Source organism: Vigna radiata, chromosome 8, assembly GCF_000741045.1.
Source record: "Vigna radiata var. radiata cultivar VC1973A chromosome 8, Vradiata_ver6, whole genome shotgun sequence".
Taxonomy (NCBI): domain Eukaryota; kingdom Viridiplantae; phylum Streptophyta; class Magnoliopsida; order Fabales; family Fabaceae; genus Vigna; species Vigna radiata.
This window is the reverse complement of record NC_028358.1, coordinates 4798234-4824352: the sequence shown is the minus strand read 5'-3', so window position 1 is coordinate 4824352 and position 26119 is coordinate 4798234. Positions and strand designations below refer to the sequence as shown.

Genomic DNA, 26119 nt, shown 5'->3' with positions numbered 1-26119 from the left:
AAGGTTTAGTTTGTTACAGAACTTGCATACACAATGGAAGTGAATGAGAAATGTGACGTGTATAGTTTTGGAGTGTTGGCATGGGAAATACTTCTTGGAAAGCATCCTGCTGATTTTATATCTTCCTCTTTATCATCTTCATCCACAAGTGTGGCCTTAACACTTGATCACTTGACATTGATGGAGAAGTTGGACCAGCGTCTTCCTCCTCCAACAAAATGTTCAGTTAAAGAAGTGACATCAATTGCAAAGATAGCAGTTGCTTGTTTGACTGAAAGTCCACGATCTCGTCCTAATATGAAGGAGGTTGCCAATGAACTTGTAATGTAAAGCTCACATCTTCCATGAATGGAGTCAAGATTGCAACATACGTGTATAGCTAAAGATTGAAGTTTATAAAGAGGGTGGGTTTTATTATTTGCTATTTTCTTTTTTGTGTTGAATTTTTATATGTTAATTTGTGTTACTTTAAACTTGTAACTGCGAGATACTATGAGATATAATCATAATTAAATATTGTTAATAATTATATGGACTTAAATCCTTAATTGGTCCCCATGTTAAGAGGAAATTTTCAGTTTAGTACCCTCTTTTAAAAATATATAGATTGGGTCCCCATGTTATTCAATTTGTGTCAATTTAGTCTCATATGTTAAGTTGGTTGTTGTTGAAAGGCTTTTGGTCGCACAAAAGTCAACAAACCTTAAATTTCCCCACTAATGTAATATAGGGGTCAACCAAGGATCAATCCGTGGACTTGGTACTTATCAAGTTTAGAAACTGTAGAATTAAGCCTAAATACTTATTTACTAAAAAGTAGGTGGAGAGAAAATTGTAAAACTGAAATCTAAAATATAAAACTATCTAATAATGCATGTATTTACTAAAACTAATCAATGAATGCAAGATACTGTAATGAAAACATAGACTGTAAAAATAGATGCACTGATAATGAAGGATTAAAATGGATGAATAAATGCAAAGAAAGAAAAATAATGCACTGTAAAAATAAATACTTTTAATCTTTAAATTTGATTTTTTTTTTCTGATTTAGATTCCTAAATTAAAAATTATTTTTAATTTTAAAATTCTAAAAATAATCCTTTTGTTCCTCATCAATAATATAATATCGTTACATTAGTTGTTAAGATGGTTAACGTGCCTAACAACATCTGGATCATGTCCGTAAAATAATAATGTGGAAATACATTTTCAAGAATTTTCCGGCTAAAATGTTTTTATTCTCTAAAATTTGTATTAAACTTTATTTTAGTCCGTTAAATTTAAAAGTGATTTTTTAACCACTCAAAATATAAAATTTACATTTTAATTTCTGCAAATTAAAATATTTTAGTCCTCCAAATTTAAAAATATTTTTATAATCCCTAAATTTGAAAGTTGTTTTTTATATCTTCTTATTTGAAAATGATTTATTTTCACTTTCAAATTTGTGTTATTAAATGATGATAAGACAATAACTTTAATAAATTTAAGTGCAAGAAACTTACAGTCGTATTAAGGACGAAAAATTATGGAACACATACAGATAATGTATAGATAATTGTTGGAGAGGTTTGACACACACATAGATATCTACACATGATAAGATATTGCCCGCTTTGGGCCAAGCCCTCATGATCCATGGTCACAATGAGCATCTCTTGCTCTCCCCACCTCTCATGATTCATCCGGTGGCCACTGGCCTCCTGCCTGACTCACCTGATCATGGGAGGACGTACTCGTTTGAGCTCGGTCACCAGACCAGAACCATGGGCTCTGATACCACTGTTGGGGGAGGTTTAACACACACATAGATCTCCACACATGATAAGATATTGTCCGCTTTGGGCCAAGCCCTCACGAATTTGCTTTTGGTACCACTCCAAAAGGCCTCTTATCATTGGAGGTATCTATGTGTATTTAAACTCTTGACCAGCCCTTCTTTTACTCGATGTGGGACTTTGATAAATCTCAGATTACTCAGAGCCGAGGTCCTGGTGGAAGATGGCGAGGAGGCCGAGGACGAGGTGGACGTGGTAGAGGCAATGAAGATCAAACCGGTCAACAGAATTGGCATGATCGAAGACAAGGAAAATACCGAGGAGATCGGTCAAGGGCAGAGTGTTTTAGGTGTGGCAAGTGCGACCACTATGAAAACGAGTGTTGGGCAACAAGGTGCTACAACTGTGGCAAGTTTGATCATATTTCAAGGTATTGCGAGACCAAGACAAAGGGGGAGACGAATCTCGTTACTGAATATGCAGAAGAAGATGCAGAAGAATTGTTGATAGCAAAGATCTTGGATGTAGTGGACATGGAGAGCCCAATCCCAACAATGGATGAAGTGATCTCGGTAAAGGATGCAACAATTGTGGAGAAGGAAAACCTGGAGAAAGAACTCAAAGGAAAAGATGAAGAGATTCGGCGAATAAGGAGGCTTCTAGATGAAGCTAATGAAATTACGAATAAACAGAGGGTTGAGCTTGAGGAACTGAGGAAGACAGCTCCTGAAAAGGAAGAGAAAACATCTAGGGAAGAAGATGAAGAAGAGATGAAGGCCGATGAGATTTCTACCAACTCAGTATGGTATCTAGATACTGGAGCAAGCAATCATATGTGTGGGAACGAGAACTTTTTTTGTGAACTCACCAAGGTGGAGGCCAAATTTGTGTACTTAAAGGTTAAGCATGGTCGTCTAACAACCCAGGTAAAAGCAAAGAAGAACCAGAGCTGAAAATCTTGGAGAGAAGAAACAAACCCGGTGTGGGATGATGCACATGGAAAGCAAGGAAGGAAGAATTTAAGTTTATGGGGGAGTTTGTTGAGATAAACTTGAGATAAACTTAAATTTTAGGGTTTTATTAATAATTTTGTTTAAATATTATTTTATTAGTTTTGAGTCTAGTAATATTTGGTTTGATTTGATAGAGATAAAATATGAATGAGTAGTTATGATTTTCTGTTTATTAGATAGAATATTATTGTATGATAGGTTAAGGAGATTTTATTTTTAAGTCAGTTGATATTTTATTTTCAGATTTTATTTTTATTTCCATGATATTGTAAGTATCATGGCTATTTAAAGCCCTTCAATTATCAATGAATAATAAGACTCAATTTGAGGAAAAAAAAATGTTGGAATGCAAACAAAGTCCCACATCGAGTAAAAGAAGGGCTGGTCAAGGGTTTAAATACACATACATTCCTCCAATGATAAGAGGCCTTTTGGAGTGGTACCAAAAGCAAACCCGTGAAGGCTGATAAGATGCCTTTTGGAGTGGCACCAAAAGCAAAACCGTGAGGGCTTGGCCCAAAGCGGACAATATCTTATCATGTGTGGAGATCTATGTGTGTGTCGAACCTAAGTAGCTGTGTGAACAATTCAGTATGATGTTCATATTTCCAACGCTTCTGTCGATGAAGTTCCAACCCTTTTGGTTGCTTCTTCTAATGTTGTTTTCTGCATTCCCCATTCTCATGCTTTCAATTCTTCCGGAATTGCTTCAGAAGCAAATGCTCTGGTGAAGTGGAAAGCCAGCCTTGACAAGCAGAGTCAAGCTTCTCTCTTTTCATGGACTGCTAACACTTCTTGCAATTGGCTCGGAATTGCATGTGATCACTAACAACTTTCTGATTGGAAGTATTCCTCCTTAAATTGGAGTTCTGTCCAATCTAGTTGTTCTTGATTTGTCTGCTAATAAACTCTCTGGGATTATCCCTTCTGAAATAACACAGTTGATTAGCCTTCAGAAGTTGAACATGAGTTATAATACTTTCAGTGAGTCCCTTCCCCAAGAAATAGGGAGATTAAGGGAGCTGAGAATGCTTCATGTTCCTTTTTGCAATCTCACAGGGACAATCCCAATCTCTATAGAAAAGTTGAACAATTTGATTCATCTAGATGTAGCAGGCAACAACCTTTTTGGCAGCATTCCTCAGAGAATTTGCACATTGACCTAAACCATTTATCACTTACAATTAATAACTTCCATGTTTCCATTCCCAAAGAAATTGTGAATATGAGAAACCTGGAGATCCTATATCTTGGGGAAAGCGGCCTTTCTGGCACTGTAAGACCCATGTAAAATATTTATAAATAATAGTAAATTTTAGCATTATTATTAGTAATAATAATTTTAATGAATGGAAAATATAGTTAAGGTTAGAAACATTTAGATTATGATAGAAAATTATAATAATTTCATAAGAAGGGGTTTAAAATTTTGAGAACCTATTTTAGAAGGTTTTGTTAAAAAAAAAAAGTGAATAGTAAAAAGTGAATAGTAAAACGTGAATAGTAAAAAAAAATAATAATAATAATAATAAAAATAAAATAATGAAAGGATAAGAATCATTGAGTTGCATTATTAAGAAAGGATAAGATTTGCAAGTGGTGATTAAAATATTAATAAAATAATATTAAAATAATTTAAATAGTAAAATTTTTTGGACTATAAATAGCCATGGGAGGAGAGCTCATTCTGCATAAAGAGAGGAAGAATCAAGTGAGAAATCTTGAGAAGAAAGAGTTAGGAAGAAAATTTTAGAAGAGTAGGGGTTCTGGAAGATTTTCGGGGGGAACAACTTCGGAGGAAGGAATTGAGTCTAAAATAGAGGTAAGGGGAGCTAACCTTTCTAAGTTTTTTTATTTATTTATAAAATATTTTTTTATAACTATTCATGTCTTGAAATTTTGTGCAATTACTATTAATGAAAAACCTATGTGCTTGTTGCATAACTATTTGAATTTCTGTGATAATATTATATGCTGTTGTTTTGAATCTGTGAATAAGAAATCTGTTAATAACACATTGAGGAACACTTTGGCTAAGGAAAGACCTGGTACTTAAGTTGTCCATTGTGACACACCTCTCTTTCCTGGAAGTCTACTCGTTGTGTTTTTAACTAATTCTTATCAAACAGATTATGTGCAGTTAAATTATTTTGTGATATATTTAATTTGTATGATTTTTTTTTTTGGGATGAATGGATTTTATGATGTTTGTATGAATTATTGAGTGTATATCCTTTTTCTATTACATCTATCTGGAAGGATAAGAAGATGTCTAACCGGCTTTGCCAGATTCAACTTCTTGGTTTTCCAGAACGTTTATATGAAAATTATGTTTTTGGTAGCTTACCAATACTTTTTGTGTTGAATATTTTAAATATTAAAATTGTAATGAAGGATATTTTACTAGTCTGGTGTCTAAGAAAAGATTCTTGAGTTTAGAATCCAACAAAACAAGAATCTCTTCAGTTGGAATACTGTAGAGAAAAATTACGAGTAAAACATTGAGCCAAGGTCAAAGTAGACAACACGTTATTCTGAATGTATTTTAGATTTAATTTAAGTTAATGGATGTTGAGTTCTTTTAGTCTAATAGATAATCCTTTTTGATTCTCTAATCTTATCGTATCATTGGGATGATTTATATTTATCTCGGTAGTTAAAAATGATGATTTCCTTTTTGCCTATGTAAGGCGATAAGTGGATTCGAGTCCTGTTACTTTTCCTCTTTCTAGAGGGTACAAATATCTCGCCAAGAGTTTCTGACTTGTGCTGAGTATTGTGCTTGGTGAATGGATGTTACTCACCAATGTTTTTACTCGTAAGCCCTTGAAGAATTAGGGAGATATGTCCAATGTGGTGTGCGTAGGACGACTCTTATCCGCGGTCCATATGAGGGACTGGTTGTGGCATAAACTTAACAAATGCGAAAAAAATCGAGATAAATTCCATAGATACGTGAGAAATGAGAAGTGATTAGAGTCAGATGAGAAGTGAGTAGTGTCTGAAGTATACGTGATGGTAGTATGTTTACATTAATAATATTATTCAAAGTATGTAAGTAGGTTTATCTGTAACTCATATTTTTCTGTTAGCTCACCCTACTTGTGTGTCTACGATGATCGTATAACTCGTGTCGTTATACGGGAGTAGATGATGTTTCAGGTAAAACTGAAGACGTTTAGTGCGAGGATGCGTTGGGGAAACACTCTTTGGGATTTTTAAATATGTATTTTAAATCATGGAACGTTGTGGTTTTTAATTTTAATATACTTTTATGATTTGGTCTGTAATCCAATAATTGTTCTTGAAAAACTCTGATGTTCTCAATGTATAATATTAATAAATGTGTGGTTTTAAATGTGAACGTGTATTTAAAAAAAAAAAATCTGTGACACTCCGAGAAGGGGTGTTACAGGCACCATCCCCCAAGAAATTGGGATGTTGGGGAAATTAATAGAGCTCGACATGAGTTCTTCTGATCTTTTTGGGTCCATACCTATTTCAATTGGAGCTTTGACCAATCTATCACTTCTCAGCTTACATGACAATAAACTTTCTGGTCATATTTCTAGTGAAATTGGTAAGTTGGTCAACCTCAAGAGGCTATATCTTCAAAGTAATAATCTCTCTGACTCTATTCCTCGTGAAATTGGATATTTGAGCAACCTAAATAAACTTTTCCTTGAAGGAAACCAATTGTCAGGTTTTATTCCTCCTGAAATTGGATTTTTGAGAAAACTCAGTGAACTTGTTTGGTTTGAGAATATTCTCTCTGGTAAAATCCCTTCCACAATTGGAAACTTGAGCAATCTAAGTTATCTTTACCTTTATGACAACCAATTATCTGGCTTTATCCCGGATGAAATAGGAAATTTGCATTCCCTTCTAACAATCCAGTTGCTGGGCAATAATCTCTTTGGACCAATCCCTACTTCCATAGGTAACCTGGTCAATTTGGAATCCGTTTTACTTTATCAAAACAAACTTTCTGGATACATTCCTTCCACTATTGGAAATATGTCAAAGCTTCACAAATTGAATTTGATTGAAAATTATCTCAGTGGCAATATTCCAATACAAATGAACAGGATTATTGCTTTGGAAAATTTGCAGCTCGCTGATAATAATTTTGTCGGCCATTTACCTCACAACATTTGTGTTGGTGGAATGTTGGCAAAATTTTCCGCTAGCAATAACCATTTCACTGGCCATATTCCAGAGAGTTTGAAGAATTGCTCTAGTTTTGTACGAGTGAGACTTGAGGAAAATCAACTAAGTGGAAACATAATATATGCTTTTGGTGTACTTCCAAACTTGGTTTACATCGAATTGAGTGAAAACAATTTTTATGGTCATCTTTCACCAAATTGGGGGAAGTTCCGTAGCCTCACAAGCCTCAAGATCTCTAACAATAACTTATCAGGTGTTATCCCACCAGAACTAAGCGAGGCAACCGAATTACGTGAACTTCAGTTATCCTCAAATCATCTTACAGGAAGCATTCCACAAGATTTATCTAAATTATTGGTTTTGTTGTTTCGTCTATCACTCAACAACAATAATCTTTTAGGAAATATTCCCATAGAGATTGTATCAATGAAGAATCTTCAAATTTTGAGTCTTGGATCTAATAATTCCAGACCATTGGCAATGCTACAATGGACGCAGTAAGAAATAATAAAGGCTTGTGTGGAAATGTTAGTGGCTTAAAGCCTTGCCTAACACTAAGTGGGAAATCACATAAGCATATGACAAAGAAAGTCATAACAATGGTTCTACCCCTTACTTCGGGCACTGTAATGCTGGCATTGTTTCTTTTCGGAGTCTTGAATTATTTATGTAAAACTTCAATGAAAATGGAAGAGCAACCTATCAATTTACAAACTCTAAACACATTTGCAATATGGAGTTTTGATGGCAAAATTGTATTTGAAAATATTGTTGAAGCCACTGAAAATTTTGACGATAAGCATCTCATTGGAGTTGGAGGACAAGGACAAGTTTACAAAGCAATGTTACCCTCAGGTCAAGTTGTGGCTGTAAAGAAATTGCATTCAGTTCCAAATGAAGAAAAGCTCAATGTGAAAGCGTTCACAAGTGAGATCCAAGCTCTGACAGAAATTCGGCATCGTAACATTGTAACCTTATATGGGTTTTGTTCACATTCCCAACGGTCATTTATGGTTTGTGAATTCTTGGAGAAGGGCAATGTCCAGAATATTTTGAAGGATGATGAACAAGCAATTGCNTTTGATTGGAATAAGAGAGTGAATGTTATTAAAGATNTANCAAATNCTTTATTNTACATGCATTATGATTGNTCACCACCAATTATTCATCGTGATATATCAAGTAAAAATGTCCTTTTGGATTTNGAATATGTGGAACATGTCTCAGATTTCGGAACAACCAAGTTTCTTAATCCCAATTCATCCAATTGGACCTCATTTGTAGGAACCTTCGGATATGCCGCTCCAGGTCAATTTTCTTTCCTTGTACTTGTTGAGGATCTCATATTTTAAGTTTCTCTTTGACGGTTACAATTATCTATATATATTTTATCATTGTCACTACCTTCCCTTTTTTTTTATATGATATCAGCTTTAGTTTGTTACAGAACTTGCATACACAATGGAAGTGAATGAGAAATGTGACGTGTATAGTTTTGGAGTGTTGGCATTGGAAATACTTCTGGGAAAGCATCCTGGTGATTTTATATCTTCCTTATTATCATCTTCATCCACTGCTGATCATATGACATTGATGGATAAGTTGGAGCAGCGTCTCCCTCCTCCAACTAAACGTTTACTTAAAGAGGTGGCATCAGTTGCGAAGATAGCAGTTTCCTGCATGACTGAAAGTCCACGATCTCGCCCTACTATGAAAGAGGTTGTCAATGAGCTTGTAGTGTAAAGCTCATCTTAAGTGGATGGACTCAACATCTCAATTTACGTGTGAAGAGAAATTTTATTCTGCACAATAATGCCTGATTTGTAGGCACTTATTTTGATTCTGTTACTTAATAATGCCTTATTTTTAGGCACATTTATTTTTTAGCTATTACCACTTCTTTCATGTATTATGTTACGTGAGTGCTATTTAATAGTCTCTTTAATTTAATAAAAGAACTCAGTTGGAAAGAGAAGCAATATACATTTTTATTCTTTTCAAACTGGTATCAGAGCTCCTAGTGGGCCTGATACAGAAGCTGCAGCTTACGAAGATGAATAATGATAAATTCTCCTCAAAAATTCCTTACTTTGACGGTCAACATTATGATCATTGGAGTGAACTGATGGAGAATTTTTTATGTGCCAAGGGTCTCTGGAATCTGATTTAGAATGGTGTTGAAGAGCCTATGGAGGGTACTGTTCTGTCTTGTGAAGAATCAGAGCAATTGGAGAAATCCAAAATTGAAGATCACAAAGTCAAACATTACCTTTTCAGGGCCATTGATCGATCAATTTTCGAACAAATTCTGGATAGGAACACATCTCAGATTGTTTGGGATTCCTTGAAAAGAAAATATGGAAGAAATGATCGTGTGAAGAAATCAATGCTCAATGCATTGAGAAGGGAGTTTGAGGTGCTTGAAATGACAGAATTAGAAACCATCACAAAATATTTTGCTAGAGTCATGGCAGTGGCAAACAAAACGAGAAGCAATGGAGAACTTATGTCCGATTCAAAGGTGGTTGAAAAAATACTTCAAACGTTGACACCACGTTTCACCTATATCGTGGTTTCGATCGAAGAGTCGAAGGACACAGAGAAAATGTCTATGGACGAACTTCAAAGCTGCTTGGTAGTCCATGAGCAAAAGTTTATAAAGGTCTACCAAGATAATGAACAAGTACTCACATCAGAAAGTAGCCGCGGTAGAGGTAGAGGAAGAAGAACATATCGTGGTCGTGGACGGGGAAGAAGGAGACAATTTTCTTCAAAAGCCACTGTGGAATGCTTCAAGTGTCACCACTTGGGACATTTTCAGTATGAATGTCCTCAATGGAACAAAGGAGAAGCAAATTATGCAGAGTTAGATGAAACAGAAGAACTTCTTCTGATGGCTACTGTAGAAAAGGAATCCAAAAGGAGTGACGCATGGTTTTTGGATTCAGGGTGTTCTAATCATATGTGTGGTTATAAAGGTATGTTTGTAGATTTGGCTTATGGAGATCAACATTTTGTCAAATGTGGAAACAATTCTTAGATGATTGTCCTTGGAATAGGAAGTGTCAGATTGACGTTTAATGGCACAACCTTCCTTAGATGTGTACTATGTCCCAGAGCTTCAAAAAAATTTGTTAAGCATGGGACAATTACAAGAAAAGGGTCTTGCTATTCTTATACAAAAAGGAACATGCAACATCTATCATCCGTCTAAAGGTTTGATCGCATATACAAAAATGAGCAGCAACCGTATGTTCATTTTCGTCAATGAAAGATCTATCACCCTATCCATTGAAGAATGTCTACACACCTCCTCTGACCTCACTTACCTTTGGCATCAAAGGTTTGGCCACATAAACTACAAAGGCTTGAAGACACTACAAACACGACAAATGGTTCATGGACTGCCTGAACCCAGTGACTCTAGTATCACGTGTGTTGATTGCTTCGCTGGAAAACAACATCGTAATCCAATTCCTAAGACAAGTAAATGGCACGCTAGCAAGGTCTTGGAACTCATACATGCAGATATTTGCGGTCTAATAGAACCCATTTCAAATAGTGGAAAAAGGTATTTTTTAAGCTTATGATTATAGTCGTAAAGGTTGGGTGTATTTGCTCTCTGAAAAATCTGAAGCTTTGGAGTGTTTCAAATCCTACAAGAAAATGATGGAAAAGAAAGTTGAAGCATCCATCAAATGCTTACGAACGGATAGAGGAGGGGAGTTTAACTCTCTTCAATTCAAGCTATTTTGTGAAGAACATGGAATAAAAAGGCAACTTACCACAACTTATACACCGCATCAAAACGGAGTTGCAGAGCGCAAAAACAGAACTATTATGAATATGGTACGTTGTTTGCTCTCTGCCAAAAAGGTTCCTGAGTTATTTTGGCCTGAAGCTGTAAACTGGACCTTTTATTTATTGAATCGATGTCCAACGCATGCTGTGAGGAACATAACTCCACAAGAAGCTTGGAGTGGAATCAAACCTTCAATAAACCATCTTCGAGTTTGGGGATGCCTGGCTCATGTGCACATACCAGAGGCAAAAAGAGGTAAGCTTGATGATAAAAGTTTTCCTTGTATTTTATTGGGNGTTAGTGAANAGTCNAAGGGTTATCGTCTATTTAATCCTAAGACAAAGAGGATTGTTATTAGTAAAGACGTTATATTTGAAGAAGAGAAGAGTTGGGATTAGGGTCCAAATTATAAAGAGCAAATAGAAACTGAGTTGTTATGGGGTGATGATGATAAGTTACATATTGATGAATTTGAAGAAAATATTGAAGTTGATAGTGATGGTGCGAATAATGAGCATAATGAGCATAATGAGGAAAGTGTCATTCAAAATGAAGCAATAGTGAATTCACAGGAACACGTAATTCAAGGGAGAGAAAGAAGACAACCAAGTTGCATGGAAGAATTTGTTATTGGAGAAGGATTAAGTGAAGAAGATGAAGCTGAGATAGCAGCCTATATAGTACAAGATGTCACAAGTGAAGATCCAATTTTATTTGAGGAAGCTGTTAAAGAAGAAAATATGCTTGCTTTCACAGATTCTTATTATGCAGGAGATGAGGATGATTCTAAAAGCACTTCTGGTTATGTATTTTTGCTAAGTTCAGGTGCAGTAACATGGATGTCCAAGAAACAACCAATTGTTACTCTCTCAAGTACAGAGGCAGAATTTGTAGCAGTTGTTGCCACTATCAAGCAATGTGGATGAAAAGAGTGTTGGGAAACTTAACTTATATTCAGGACACTAGCACTATTATTATGTGTGACAATAGTTCAACCATTAAACTTTCAAAAAATCCAGTAATGCATGGCAGGAGCAAGCATATTAGAGTGCGTTTTCATTTTTTAAGAGATCTTGTGCAAGATGGAGAAATTGAGTTGATGCACTGTGGAACTAACGAACAGGTTGCAGATATAATGACCAAGGCTTTAAAACTCGAAGCTTTTCAGAAACTCAGGATGAAGATGGGAATGGTTGATTTATCTGAAATAAATTGATACGCTGGAAGTCAGTTTAAGGGAGGGAATGAAAAGATATTTTATTCTGCATAATAATACCTTATTTGTAGGCACTTATTTTGATTTTGTTACTTAATAATGCCTTATTTTTAGGCACCTTTATTTTTTAGCTGTTACCACTTCTTTTATGTATTCTGTTACGTGAATGTTATTTAATAGTCTCTTTAATTTAATAAAAGAATTCAGTTGGCAAGAGAAGCAATATACATTTTTATTCTTTTCAACGTGCGTAAGTAAAAAGTAAAGTTATTAAACAACATTCAATTTTACTTGCTATTTTCTATTTTGTACTGTATTTTTTTTCTTTTGTTGTAATCACAATTAAATATTGTTATTAATATGTTTATTTGGTATCCAATTCAAATATATCCAATAGCAATTATAATTGAGGATGAAATGACAACCTCTTTATACACTTCAACAAGTTTATACATCAAGATGACAAAATCGGGTGTACAACATCGATGGAAAATTGATATGGGATTCTGTATGTTTGAGACATAGTACAATGCAAAGTTGTCTGGGATCTCCAACACAGTTTGGCACCAGGAGCGAAAGTGTCTAAGAAAACACCAACATCTTCTCGGGCCTTTTTAACATGTTGCTTTTCTTTTTAACAGTAATTTTTGTTACACCCATACTTTGACTTACCAATAGGAGAAAACTAAATCATCGTTCACATGTCTCAACTTGAAATGGTATGTTAGAGATTCTAAATTGATTAAAGACAAAAGTAAATTTATAATATTTAAAACCTCTTCAGTTAGACTTATAGTTTACTATTTAATATAGTATGTGCTATAACTAGCTTTGTCTTAAACGTTTTTGTTTCATTTTGTTTGAAAGAAACTAGAATTGCAAAAAAATAAGGACTTAAATGGAACTTTTCAGCTAAACTTTTATCTATCACTTAAAAACCAATCTAGTTATTGGATGTAATATATATATCATAACACGAATAACAGAATATATATACCATTACACCTCCTAGTCACATAGAAATTATACCGGGAATCTAAGTATGTGTCTTATATTGAGTAGAAATGAGAAAGTGGAATATCTTATAAAAGTGAAGACCCATTAATACACTGTCTTAAGGTTTTGAATTGAAAATAGTATTCATGCCTTATGTGATTCCGCTCATCTTTAATGCAAAACAATGGGAAAAATAGGAAATATCACTTTCAACAACACTAAAATGATCCTAAAATACAAATGATGAATAATGCAAAAAATATAAGATTAAATATGTTTTTGGTCGTTTAGTGAAAATTAGAATTAATTTCTATTCGAAACTTTAATTCAATTTAGTTACTCAATTTTAGAAATACATGAATTTAATCCTTATTTTAATTAAATTTTGTTAAGTTTATTTTACATTTCAAATATATTTCATAATAAAATTTGAATTATTTATTCAGTTTGATACATTTTTATTTAAATATTAGTTAAAAACACGTTTGAAAACATATAAAATAAAATCCATACATCAATTCTTCGCTTAACTTAATTTTCATTTTATGAATATGACTTTATTACCTATAAATTCAATCACACAATAAATAAAAGCTTGTCAAACCCTTAAAACGACTCGTTTAAAGCATCAAATTATGATAAGAGCAACGTATCAAACTTTTATTACATATATTGACACATATCAGATAACGGTAAGATACAAATTATATGATACAATTACTATTTTATTGAAATCACATGTAGTATCATAAGGAATTTCCAAATTCATTTTTAAACTTTCAAATTATAAAAATGGAAAAAAAATACAATAATATACAAAGCTCTTTCTTATTTATATAGTTATTTTTTCTTAAAATTATTAAAATATAAGATTTTAAAAATAAAAATATTATTCAACTAATCTTCTTATAAGCATGTATTGGAATGATAATCATATTTTTGTAATAATTTATGTTGACTGTAAGTTTTATATTAAACATTGTTATACACGTTGAATTATATTGTAGGGTTAAATATGTTTTTAGTCCCTATATTTTGGGATGATTTTGGTTTTAGTCCTCTTTCAAATTAAGGTACAATTTAGTCCTTCAACTTTAGAAAACTCTGGTTTTAGTCCTTTTTACCGAATTTTTTTAACTTTATTTATTGTTTCAAACGCGTTTCTCAGTTAACATTGAAACAAAAATGTGTCAAACAGTGTAAACAATCCAAATGTTATATGAAACGTGCTTGAAACAACAAATAAAGTTAAAAAAATTTGGTAAAAAGGACTAAAACCAGAGTTTTCTAAAGTTGAAGGACTAAATTGTACCTTAGTTTGAAAGAGGGACTAAAACCAAAATCGCCTCAAAGTATAGGGACTAAAACATATTTAACCCTATATTATATAAATCAATATATTTTACTATTCCATCATAAAGTTTTGAATGAGTCGTCTCCATTGACTTGTAGTCAATTTTTCATTGACAAAAAATGCCAGCTTTCATGCATTGTTTTTTACGTAGAGAAAGGTTTTGAAGGCAAAGTAAGCTTGCATCAAGAACACCAACCACAAACATCCCACTTGAAATGGACCACAAAGAAAAACTCGAATAAAACAATTGAAACAACAATGGACCAAAACAAGAAAGAAAATAAAATAAATGACAACGAAGAAATAGAGAATATAAGGAGGAAGAAGGGGATGACACTGAATGAATGAAGTGATGGAGGTGTAGGAAGAAACGTTTTGAGGTGTAGAGAGAAACTCTCTTCAACTATCTCCTTGGGGTGCACATGGAAGAAATTGTCCAATTTCAATTTGTAAACTATTTTAGGGTGTTGCTCCCTCCATCTTGTCCTGCATCTTCTCACTATTTTCATTTATTTCAAAAATATTTTACACCTCTCCACTATTTTTTTTTATTCCAAAAATACCCTACACCTCCCACTATCCTTAACAATTTTTCTCTTTCTCTCTCTGCATTAATGGAGCATTTACATGATTCAGATTTGAATTTGAGATATACTACAAAATATAAAATTCAGAGGAAACTTCAATATTAGTACTTCTACCATTTCCATTTTATAAAATTAAAAGTTAGATGCAAATACAAAATAATAAACATAATATTAATAGTAAATAATGATATATTATTATTATTATACACTAACTTTATAATGACGAAAGAACTAAATAAATTCTAAATCTTTAACAAATAACTTTTTTTTATATTTTAAGTATTTAATAACATTTTATATTATTTATCTAATAAATGAAATATTTTATTCAAGTTATTTGAGTCAAACATGTTGGTGAATTAAAACATAATAAAATGTTAAAAATTATAGATATTATATGTAAAAAAAACACACACATATATAAATATTTTTCTAGAAATTTAGAACAAAATTTTACCATTTTCTAAGTAATTTGAAAAGAAAAAATATATTCAACAACTAAAATAAGATTGAATCAAACTTATTTAAGAAAATATATCACAAGTTCAAATTTGAGTCATGTAAATGTTCCATTAATAAGCCATATAAATTCTCCATTAATACAGAGAGAGAAAGAGAAAAGTTGTTAAGAATAGTGGAGAGGTGGAGGGTATTTTTGGAATAAAAGAAAATAGTGGAAAAGTATAGAATATTTTTGAAATAAATTAAAATAGTGGAGAGGTGCAAGACCCACTTGGAGGGAGGAACACCCACTATTTTATGGTCATCAGTTGAGCTTTTAGTGGGTTTCGTGGTCTTTTCTTTTTGCATCCCATGATTATTACATGCATTCTTATACTAAAAGCAAAAGGATTAAACTATCCTCTCATTCTTGTGGTCGCAATTGCTATCTGTACTTCATAACCACTACATTCTTTAGAGAAAAAAATAAAGAGAGATAAAATGATCGATTTGGTAGGAAAATTATCTAAAAACTCATCATAGAAGATATCATATATGTTTTGGAAATCTTGTAGAAATCTTATTCTACAAATCTTATTTTAGAAATTTTGTTTTGAAAATCCTATTCTAGAATGCATCCATCTTATATGTTTTAAAAAGTTTGTTTTAGAAAACTTTTTTCCGAAAAACTTATGATATATTCCAAAAACATTTGTTTTGAAAAACTTCTAAAATGCATTTAAACCTGTTTTTAAGACTCGGTTCTGAAATCCATAAATTCTAAACAACTTGTTTCCAAATATTTTAAAATAAGTAATACAAAAATCACCTTTTAAGAGTGAAATATTTTAAAAAAATAAAGGAGTGTAGTTGGAAATTATGGGGTACTAATAGGAAAACAAAAGACTTCCTTCTATGCACAATAATTCGACAAAAACGTGTTCTCTTTCTTTCCTTTTTCTGTTTCTCTTTCATCTAAGTCGCTGACATTATTTTGTTTTCAAACTCTCATCGGTACTTTTTGGAGGTTTTTGAAATTTGAAGAGATTAGAGTACACTTCAAAGCATAACTCAGGAACCTCACTGCGTCGATTGGCAAATCTAATTTGCTCCCATAGGTAATTTGATTAATTTGGAAGTCATTTTATTTCATCAAAACAACCTTTTTGGACCAATATCTATTTTCATAACTAATCTGATGAATTTGGAATCCATTTTTCTTTATAAAAACAATCTTTTTGGACCAATCCATACTTCCATAAGTAACCTGATCAACTTAGAGTCTATTTATCTTCATCAAAACAACCTCTTTAGACCCAACCCTACTTCCATAGGTAACTTGGTCAATTTGAAATTCATTTTTCTTAATCAAAACAACCTTCTTTGGACAAATCCCTATTATCATAGGTAATCTGCTCAATTTGGAAACAATTTTTCTTTATCAAAACAACCTCTCTAGACACATCTCTACTTCCATAGATAACCTGATCAATTTGGAATCCATTTTTCTTTATCAAAACAACCTCTCTCGACCAGTCCACACATTCATAGGTAACTTGGTTAATTTGGAATCCATTTATCTTCATCAAAACAATCTCTCTAAACCAATCCCTACTTCCATAGGTAACCTGGTCAATTTAAAATCCATTTTTCTTAATCAAAACAACCTCTCTAGACCAATCCGTAATTCAATTGGTAACCTGGTCAATTTGAAATCCTTTTTTCTTTATCAAAACAACCTCTCTGTACCAATCCCTATTTTCATAGGTAACTTGGTCAATTTGGAATCCATTTTTCTTTATCAAAACATCATCTTCAAACCAATCCCTACTTCCACAAGTAACCTGGTCAATTTGGAATTCATTTTTCTTTATCAAAACAACCTCTCTGGACCAAGCGCTACTTCCAAGTAACCTGGTCAATTTGAAATCCATTTTTCTTTATCAAAAGAACCTCTTTGGACCAATCCCTACTTCCATAGGTAACCTGATCAATTTGGAATCCATTTTACTTTATCAAAACAAACTTTCTGTATATTATAAGTATATTATTAAAATTTTATATAAATTTAGAATTTACTTGAAAATCCATATCATAAGTGTATTGTTTCGTTTATAGTATAATCACCTGTAACATAATATTCACCCCTCTAACAAATTTTTTAAAAATTTTAAATAATGAAACTTCAAAATAAAACTATTAAAAACTATGTAACAAATTATTCACACATTTAAAATAATAAAACATTTAAAGGAAATTAAAAAAAACCGTATAACAAATTAATAATAAATAAAAAATTTGTAATAATTTGGAAATACTTAAAATTATAACTAATAGTAGAAATATTCTTTAATGGATTTTAAAATCCATCGAGGCCTTCGAAATTCGTCGAGGAATCCATTGAAGGCATTGACAAATTTCAAAATTCTTTGAGGTCTCATGGGATTTCGAAATCCATTGAACCCTGCGAATTGGAGTATAGGTTTCATGCATTTGCTTTTCACACAGAGAAAGCTTTTGAAGGCAGTGAAAGCTTGCATGAAGACGAAGATATATCAGCATATGACTATTTCTTCCCGACAAAATGAACTAGACACACCAACACCAGGAACACAAACCACAAACACCCCACCTAAAATGGACCATGACAAATGCACCACAAAGAAAAGCCACACTAAAACAATTGAAACAATAATGGACCACAACAAGAAAGAAAACAAAATAAATGACAATGAAGAAAGAGGATATAAGGAGGAAAAAAGGGATGACGGTGAATGAAGTAGTGGTTGGAAGTTCAAATTCGGTAAGCAACAATTACTACTTACAAACCTCATTTACTAGGGACATTTTAGGGAGTTGGAGGTGTAGGAAGTGTAACACCCCAATTTTTGGGATGCCGCAGTTTAACAAAAGCTTGGTAAATATCAAAACTTTATCATTACACAAAAACGTACTTAAAGAAAACCTTATCCAATTACATTATTTCGAGTAATAAAATAACAAAGGAAATACTCCAATTTGTCTTAACTTGTAAAACAAAATAGCTTTAAATGAATCCCAAGGTTATTTTGCATCCTTTCTCTAGTCAATCACGCCTTTGGAACATCTGTAATATTATTTTCTCATGTGTAACAAATTATACGATCATCACCGATAATTTCATTCACTAACACACAAACACAAACATGTATGGGGTAAGCTACCGATAAAACAATCATAATAACAAGATACATACATACATACTGATTTTATCAACATAATCAAACATAGAACAAGATACATATCTTCTACCTCGGTTGTTTTTCTTGCCTCGATTGGTATTATTACGACCCTGTGATTAAGTGATGTTGTTGTTTTGGTGTTGCGGCTGTGAAAAGAAGCCTTCATCCACGGTTAAGAGGGCAGTGGAACCAGATTCACGGGTTGCTCACTCCTTAATCGTGGTCTCTTCCATCTTTAAACAAGAACATGTTGTAGCAAAACTGGGCAATTCATCTTTCTGTTGCATAACCGTGACAAAACTAGCATAGGCTTCAGTTAATCCAGCGAGCAAGCGGAGCACAAAACGTTGATCTGAAATAGGAGCCCCGACGTTAGATAATTGGTCAGCAAGAGATTTGAGGTGGTTGTAATAGGCGAAGGTTGAGGAGAAATCAGTCAAGCACGTGTTTGTGAACTGAGTTTCAAGATACATCGCCCTAGAGTTTTTGTTATCTTGGAATAAATCAGCGACACGCTGCCAGGCTCTTTCAGCCGAATCATCAGCCACGAGGATCGATGTGAGAATATAAGGAGATATAGTCGCATAAATCCATTGAAGTACAACAACATCAAGACGGTTCCATAGTGGGATATCAACGGCCTTGGTTGTTTGATATGTTGTTATGGCTGCATCATCCGGTGGAGGGATGATATGTTCAAGCACTGAATGAACTTTAGCTTGGACCTTAAATAAGGTTGCCCATGAGTGATATTGGCCGGTTTCCATGTCCAAGGTGATTGGAATAAGATGCTTCACGTTGGTGACAGCTAGGGCAGAGTGAAATTTGGAATTTTCGGCCATTGATGGGCAACAATGGGAAGAAGGAAGGGGGAAAAGAAATTGCTTGGAAGAAGAGAAGAACAATGACGACTAGGTTTTTAGGATTTGAGGAAGGTAACCTAATCTGATACCATGAAGAAAATCATCTGTGCTTTGCATATTCATTGATAAGGAATATATACAAATTTCAAGCTATAATTTAGGTTGCCATTATAACTGACAAGCTATAATTGAGGTTAACCTTTAGGCAACTAATGCTACAAAATATACTCAAAATAATAATAAATTATTTTATAAAAGATCATATCTAACAATTGATGATGCAATTGGGTGTACACCATCGTTTGAAATGATTGATAAGGGATTCTTCAAGTCTGAAAAAATTATACAATGCAAAGTTGTTTGGATTTTTGTCACTACGAAGGCTTTGTAAGACACAAGGCTTTGAAAAGCATGCTCGAATTTAAGTTGATCAAAAAATTCTTGTTTTGACACATAATGTTGCAACAGTGAATAAAAAAAAGTGATATTGTATTTTACAAAGTTTTCCAAATATATTTTTCTTCTAAATTTGATTTATTCTCCGTAAGCATTTTTCTTTCAATAATGAAAGTATAATGAAGTCTATACACAAGTGTTTCTGTATATATTTTATGTAGGACTAAGAGACTAACATTTTTGTCTTTGCCATCTGACCTTTGTATCTCGTACTTCAAGTTCTTTCAGTCCAATTTCGGGGAGAGGTGTCGGTTAAAGGCACTTCAGATCCGACGCTTAAGTCAATGACAGGCTTGAGAATAATGATGATATTTGACAGATATTGTACATTCAGAATTTTGTAAAACTTGCGTATCTTAATGGTCTAACCCTTTATTTATAGGCTATCTGTTGGATCTTAAACTATTACGGATCTAATAAAATTGTCTTACCTTCTTTTCTATATATTATTTTGCTAACTGCCAGTTATAATCCAATAATAATTATTGGCTTCCTAATCATAATTTACGCATTGGTCTTGTTACGGTCTAGTAAATCAGATGTTGGACCAATTTCGACCCATTATATACAAAACCATTTGCTCTGACTGACTTCTGCCTAACGCATCAGTTGGACCGACCCATCAATAACATATACCATACAACAAGCAAAATAACATGAAAATATATTATCCATGTTGTATGCCAACAACACATAAGCACATGCAAAAAAGTATGTTTCCACATAACATATAATATAATGTCTTCTAATATGTCGCTTATTGAATTAGCAACGATGAATCTAACAAGTCATATAACGTCCATTTATTATAGAAAATATGCTCTCTTATTTAATAAATATGCATTCATTTAAACTATCTAAAAAAGACATCTCATCCTTAGTCATTATTAGTTCACTCCAATTGACAAAGTCCATTCTCTTTTAAGCACAAACATTCTTAAAAAGTTTCACTAACTTTAAAAAATTACAATTTGGTTCACCGTTCTTAGTATTACAATAACTCAATTGACTAAAACCATTTAACTTTTTTTAAGTTAAACAAACAAATGTTTTAAATCATAAAAATAATAAAGTATTTTTTTTAAATAAGTACAAATTGAAAATCTCTTTTAGAGAGAATCTTGATTAATACAAAAGATTTGTTACTAAGAAATTTTTTCAAAGACTAGACGATGTATTATTAAAGATAAAGAATTTTTACAGCGTAAAAATATGTGTAATTATTTTTCATTAATAAATAAAACGAACAATTAACACTTGTCAATAAAAAAAGTACTCAAGTCAATCTTTCATTGACAAAACTGCAAGTTTTAGAATATATCTCACAAAACCTACACTAATAATAATTGTGGAAACAAGACTCCACAAATCAATTATAAACATTACAGGAGACAAATGCGAGATACATCTTTTTACTCCAAAATAATAAAGTATAAATTTTATAATTTTGTTGGAAATAATTTTTTTATTTTATACACAACTTTTCTATTATAAATAATTATTTTCTTTCCTTAAAAAACAATCTTAAGTTTATGATTTATTTCATTTTCCTCACAAAAATAATTGATTTAAAATAAATATATCTATTATTATTAAAATTTTGGATAAAAATGAATCAAAATTTTAAGTAGACACATATTCTAATTTCAGATCAAAATTTAAAAATTAAAAAAAAATATTTAATTCAAACATAAATAACAACTTTATCGTTAAATACTTTTAATCTTTATATTTGATTTTTTTTTTCTGATTTAGATTCCTAAATTAAAAATTACTTTTAATTTTAAAATTCTAAAAATAATCCTTTTGTTCCTCATCAATAATATAATATCGTTACATTAGTTGTTAAGATGGTTAACGTGGCTAACAACATCTGGATCATGTCCGTAAAATAATAATGTGGAAATACATTTTCAAGATTTTTCCGGCTAAAATGTTTTTATTCTCTAAAATTTGCATTAAACTTTATTTTAGTCCGTTAAATTTAAAAGTGATTTTTTAACCACTCAAAATATATAATTTACATTTTAATTTCTGCAAATTAAAATATTTTAGTCCTTTAATAAATTTAAGTGGAAGAAACTTACAGCCGTATTAAAGACGATAAATTATGGAACACGCCAACATGCAGTTAATAATGTTGACTTGAGTCATATACCATTGACTATTAGTTTATAAGTAGCGGCACATTGTATGAACAACATGCAAGCTTTCTCTTACGTTGCAATTCAATATTGTATGAACAATTCAGTATGATGTTCATATTTCCAACACTTCTGTCCTTGAAGTTCCAACCTTTTTGGTTGATTCTTCTAATGTTCTTTTGTCCATTTACCCATTCTCATGCTTTCAATTCTTCTGGAATTGCTTCAGAAGCAAATGCTCTGCTAAAGTGGAAAGCCAGCCTTGACAAGCAGAGCCAAGCTTCTCTCTCTTCATGGATTGCCAACACTTCCTGCAATTGGCTCGGAATTGCATGTGATCACTCCAATCATGTTTCCCAAATAAATCTTCAAAATATTGGATTAAGAGGTACGCTTGAAAATCTCAATTTCTCAATGCTTACAAATATTCACACTCTAAATCTGAGTACCAACTTTCTAAATGGAAGTATTCCTCCTCAAATTGGTGTTCTGTCCAATCTAGTTGTTCTTGATTTGTCTGCTAATAAACTTTCTGGGATTATCCCTTCTGAAATAACACAGTTGATTAGCCTTCAAAAGTTGAACATGAGTTATAATACTTTCAGTGAGTCCCTTCCCCAAGAAATAGGGAGATTGAGGGAGCTCAAAATGCTTCATATTCCTTATTGCAATCTCACAGGGACAATCCCAATCTCTATAGAAAAGTTGAACAATTTGATTCATCTAGATGTAAGAGCCAATAACCTTTTTGGCAGCATTCCTCAGAGAATTTGGCACATGGACCTAGACCATTTGTCATTTGGAACTAATAAATTCCATGGTTCCATTCCCAAAGAAATTGTGAATATGAGGAACCTAGAGATTCTATATCTTGCGGAAAGTGGCCTTTCTGGCACCATCCCCCAAGAAATTGGGATGTTGGGGAAATTAATAGAGCTTGACATGAGTTCTTCTGGTCTATTTGGGTCCATACCTTTTTCAATTGGAGCTTTGACCAATCTATCACTTCTCAGCTTACATGACAATCAACTTTCTGGTCATATTCCTAGTGAAATTGGTAAGTTGATAAACCTCAAGATGCTATATCTTCAAAGTAATAATCTCTCCGACTCTATTCCTCGTGAAATTGGATATTTGAGCAATCTAAACAAACTTTACCTTAAAGGAAACCGATTGTCAGGTTTTATTCCTCATGAAATTGGATTTTTGAGAAAACTCAGTGAACTTGATTTGTCTGAGAATTTTCTCTCTAGTAAAATCCCTTCCACAATTGGAAACTTGAGCAATCTAAGTTTTCTTTACCTTTATAACAACCAATTCTCTGGCTTTATCCCGGATGAAATAGGAAATTTGCATTCCCTTCTAACAATCCAGTTGCTGGGCAATAATCTCTCTGGACCAATTCCTACTTCTATAGGTAACCTGGTCAATTTGGAATCTATTTTACTTTATCAAAACAATCTTTCTGGACCAATCCCTGCTTCCATAGGTAACCTGGTCAATTTGGAATTTCTTTCTCTTTATCAAAACAAACTCTCTGGACTAATCCCTACTTCCATAGGTAACTTGGTCAATTTGGAAGCCATTTATCTTGATCAAAACAACCTCTCTGGACCAATCCCTACTTCCATAGGTAACCTGGTCAATTTGAAAGCCATTTATCTTAATCAAAACAACCTCTCTGGATCCATTCCTTCCACTGTTGGAAATTTGTCGAAGCTTCGTGAATTATCTTTATTTGACAATAATCTCAGTGGCAAGATTCCAATAGAAATAAACATGATTATAGGTTTTGAAAATTTTCAGCTAGGTGATAATAATTTTGTTGGCCATTTACCTTACAACATTTGTGTTGGTGGAAAGTTGGCAAAATTTTCCGCTAGGAATAACCATTTCACTGGCCATATTCCAGAGAGTTTGAAGAATTGCTCTACCCTTATACGAGTGAGACTTGAGGGAAATCAACTAACTGGAAACATAACAGATGCTTTTGGTGTACTTCCAAACTTGGACTACATCGAATTGAGTGAAAACAATTTGTATGGTCATCTTTCACCAAATTGGGGGAAGTTCCGCAGCCTCACAAGCCTCAAGATCTCAAATAATAACTTATCAGGTCTTATCCCACCAGAGCTAGGCGGGGCAACCAAATTACAAGCACTTCATTTATTCTCAAATCATCTTACGGGAAACATTCCACGAGATTTATGTAATTTGGTCTTATTATATGATCTATCACTCAACAACAATAATCTTTCAGGAAATATTCCAATAGAAATTGTATCAATGAAGAATCTTCAAATTCTGAGTCTTGGATCTAATAATTTGTCTGGCTCAATTCCAATCCAACTTGGAAATTTATTCAATTTATGGAACATGAATTTGAGCCTGGATAAATTTGAGGGAAATATTCCCTTAGAGCTTGGCAAATTAATATCTCTTACAACTCTTGATCTCAGTGAAAATTTATTGAGGGGAAGATTAACACATGTGCTTGGAGGATTACAAAAATTAGAAACATTGAATCTCTCTCACAATAGTCTCTCAGGTGATCTTTCTAGCTTTGATGATATGATGAGCTTGACATCTATTGATATATCTTACAATGATTTTGAGGGTCCACTTCCAAACATTCCAGTGTTTCGCAATGCTACAATGGAAGCTATAAGAAATAATAAAGGCTTGTGTGGCCAAATTAGTGGCTTGGAGCCTTGCCCAACATTAGGTCGAAAGTCGCACAATCAAACGACAAAGAAAGTCATAATAGTGGTTTTACCCCTTACTTTGGGCAGTCTATTACTAGCATTATTTATTTTTGGAGTCTTTTATTATTTATGCAAAACTTCAGCGAAACTGGAAGATCAACCTACCAATTTGCAAACTTCAAACACATTTGCAATATGGAGTTTTGATGGCAAAATGGTATTCGAGAATATTGTTGAAGCCACTGAAAATTTTGACGATAAGCATCTCATTGGAGTTGGAGGGCAAGGACAAGTTTACAAAGCAGTGTTATCCTCAGGTCAAGTTGTGGCTGTAAAGAAACTTCATTCAGTTTCAAATGAAGAAAACCTCAATGTGAAAGCTTTCACAAGTGAGATCCAAGCTCTGACAGAAATTCGGCATCGTAACATTGTAAAGTTATATGGGTTTTGTTCACATTCTCAATGGTCATTTATGGTGTGTGAATTCTTGGAGAAGGGCAATGTCCAGAATATTTTGAAGGATGATGAACAAGCAATTGCTTTTGATTGGAATAAGAGAGTGAATGTTATTAAAGATGTAGCAAATGCTTTATTGTACATGCATTATGATTGCTCACCACCAATTATTCATCGTGATATATCAAGTAAAAATGTCCTTTTGGATTTNGAATATGTGGNACATGTCTCNGATTTCGGAACANCNAAGTTTCTTAATCCCAATTCATCCAATTGGACCTCATTTGTAGGAACCTTCGGATATGCCGCTCCAGGTCAATTTTCTTTCCTTGTACCATAGTTTTTAGTTTTTCTTTGTTGGTCACAATTATCTATATTTTATCTTTGTCACTATATTTTCCTTTAATGCATATGATATCAGCTTTTTAGTTTGTTTCAGAACTTGCATACATAATGGAAGTGAATGAAAAATGTGACGTGTATAGTTTTGGAGTATTGGCATGGGAAATACTTCTGGGAAAGCATCCTGGTGATTTTATATCTTCCTTATTATCATCTTCGTCCACTGTTGATCATATGACATTGATGGATAAGTTGGAGCAGCGTCTCCCTCCTCCAACAAAACATTTACTTAAAGAGGTGGCATCAGTTGCGAAGATAGCACTTGCTTGCATGACTGAAAGTCCACAATCTCGCCCTACTATGAAGGAGGTTGTCAATGAGCTTGTAGTTTAAAGCTCATCTTCAATTGATGGACTCGACATCTCAACTTACGTGCGTAAGTAAAGAGTGAAGTTATTAAACAACATTTGGTTTTACTTGCTATTTTCTATTTTGTACTGTATTTTTTTCTTTTGTTGTAATCCCAATTAAATATTGTTATTAATATATTTATTTGGTATCCAATTCAAATA

At 33.0% G+C, this 26119-nt stretch overlaps 1 protein-coding gene and 1 pseudogene across 1 annotated transcript in view; both read left to right on the top strand.

The window, feature by feature from the left end:
- The window catches only part of LOC106770110 (probable leucine-rich repeat receptor-like protein kinase At1g35710), a 3905-nt gene extending 3575 nt beyond the window's left edge, over window positions 1-330 (top strand). The window contains exon 3 of the mRNA XM_022784757.1: window positions 20-330. Within this exon, the coding sequence (XP_022640478.1) occupies window positions 20-330 (311 nt within the window). The remainder of the gene's footprint in view (window positions 1-19) is intronic.
- A 3057-nt stretch (window positions 331-3387) lies between these two features.
- On the top strand, window positions 3388-25940 carry LOC106770109 (annotated as a pseudogene).
- Window positions 25941-26119: the final 179 nt, after the last annotated feature.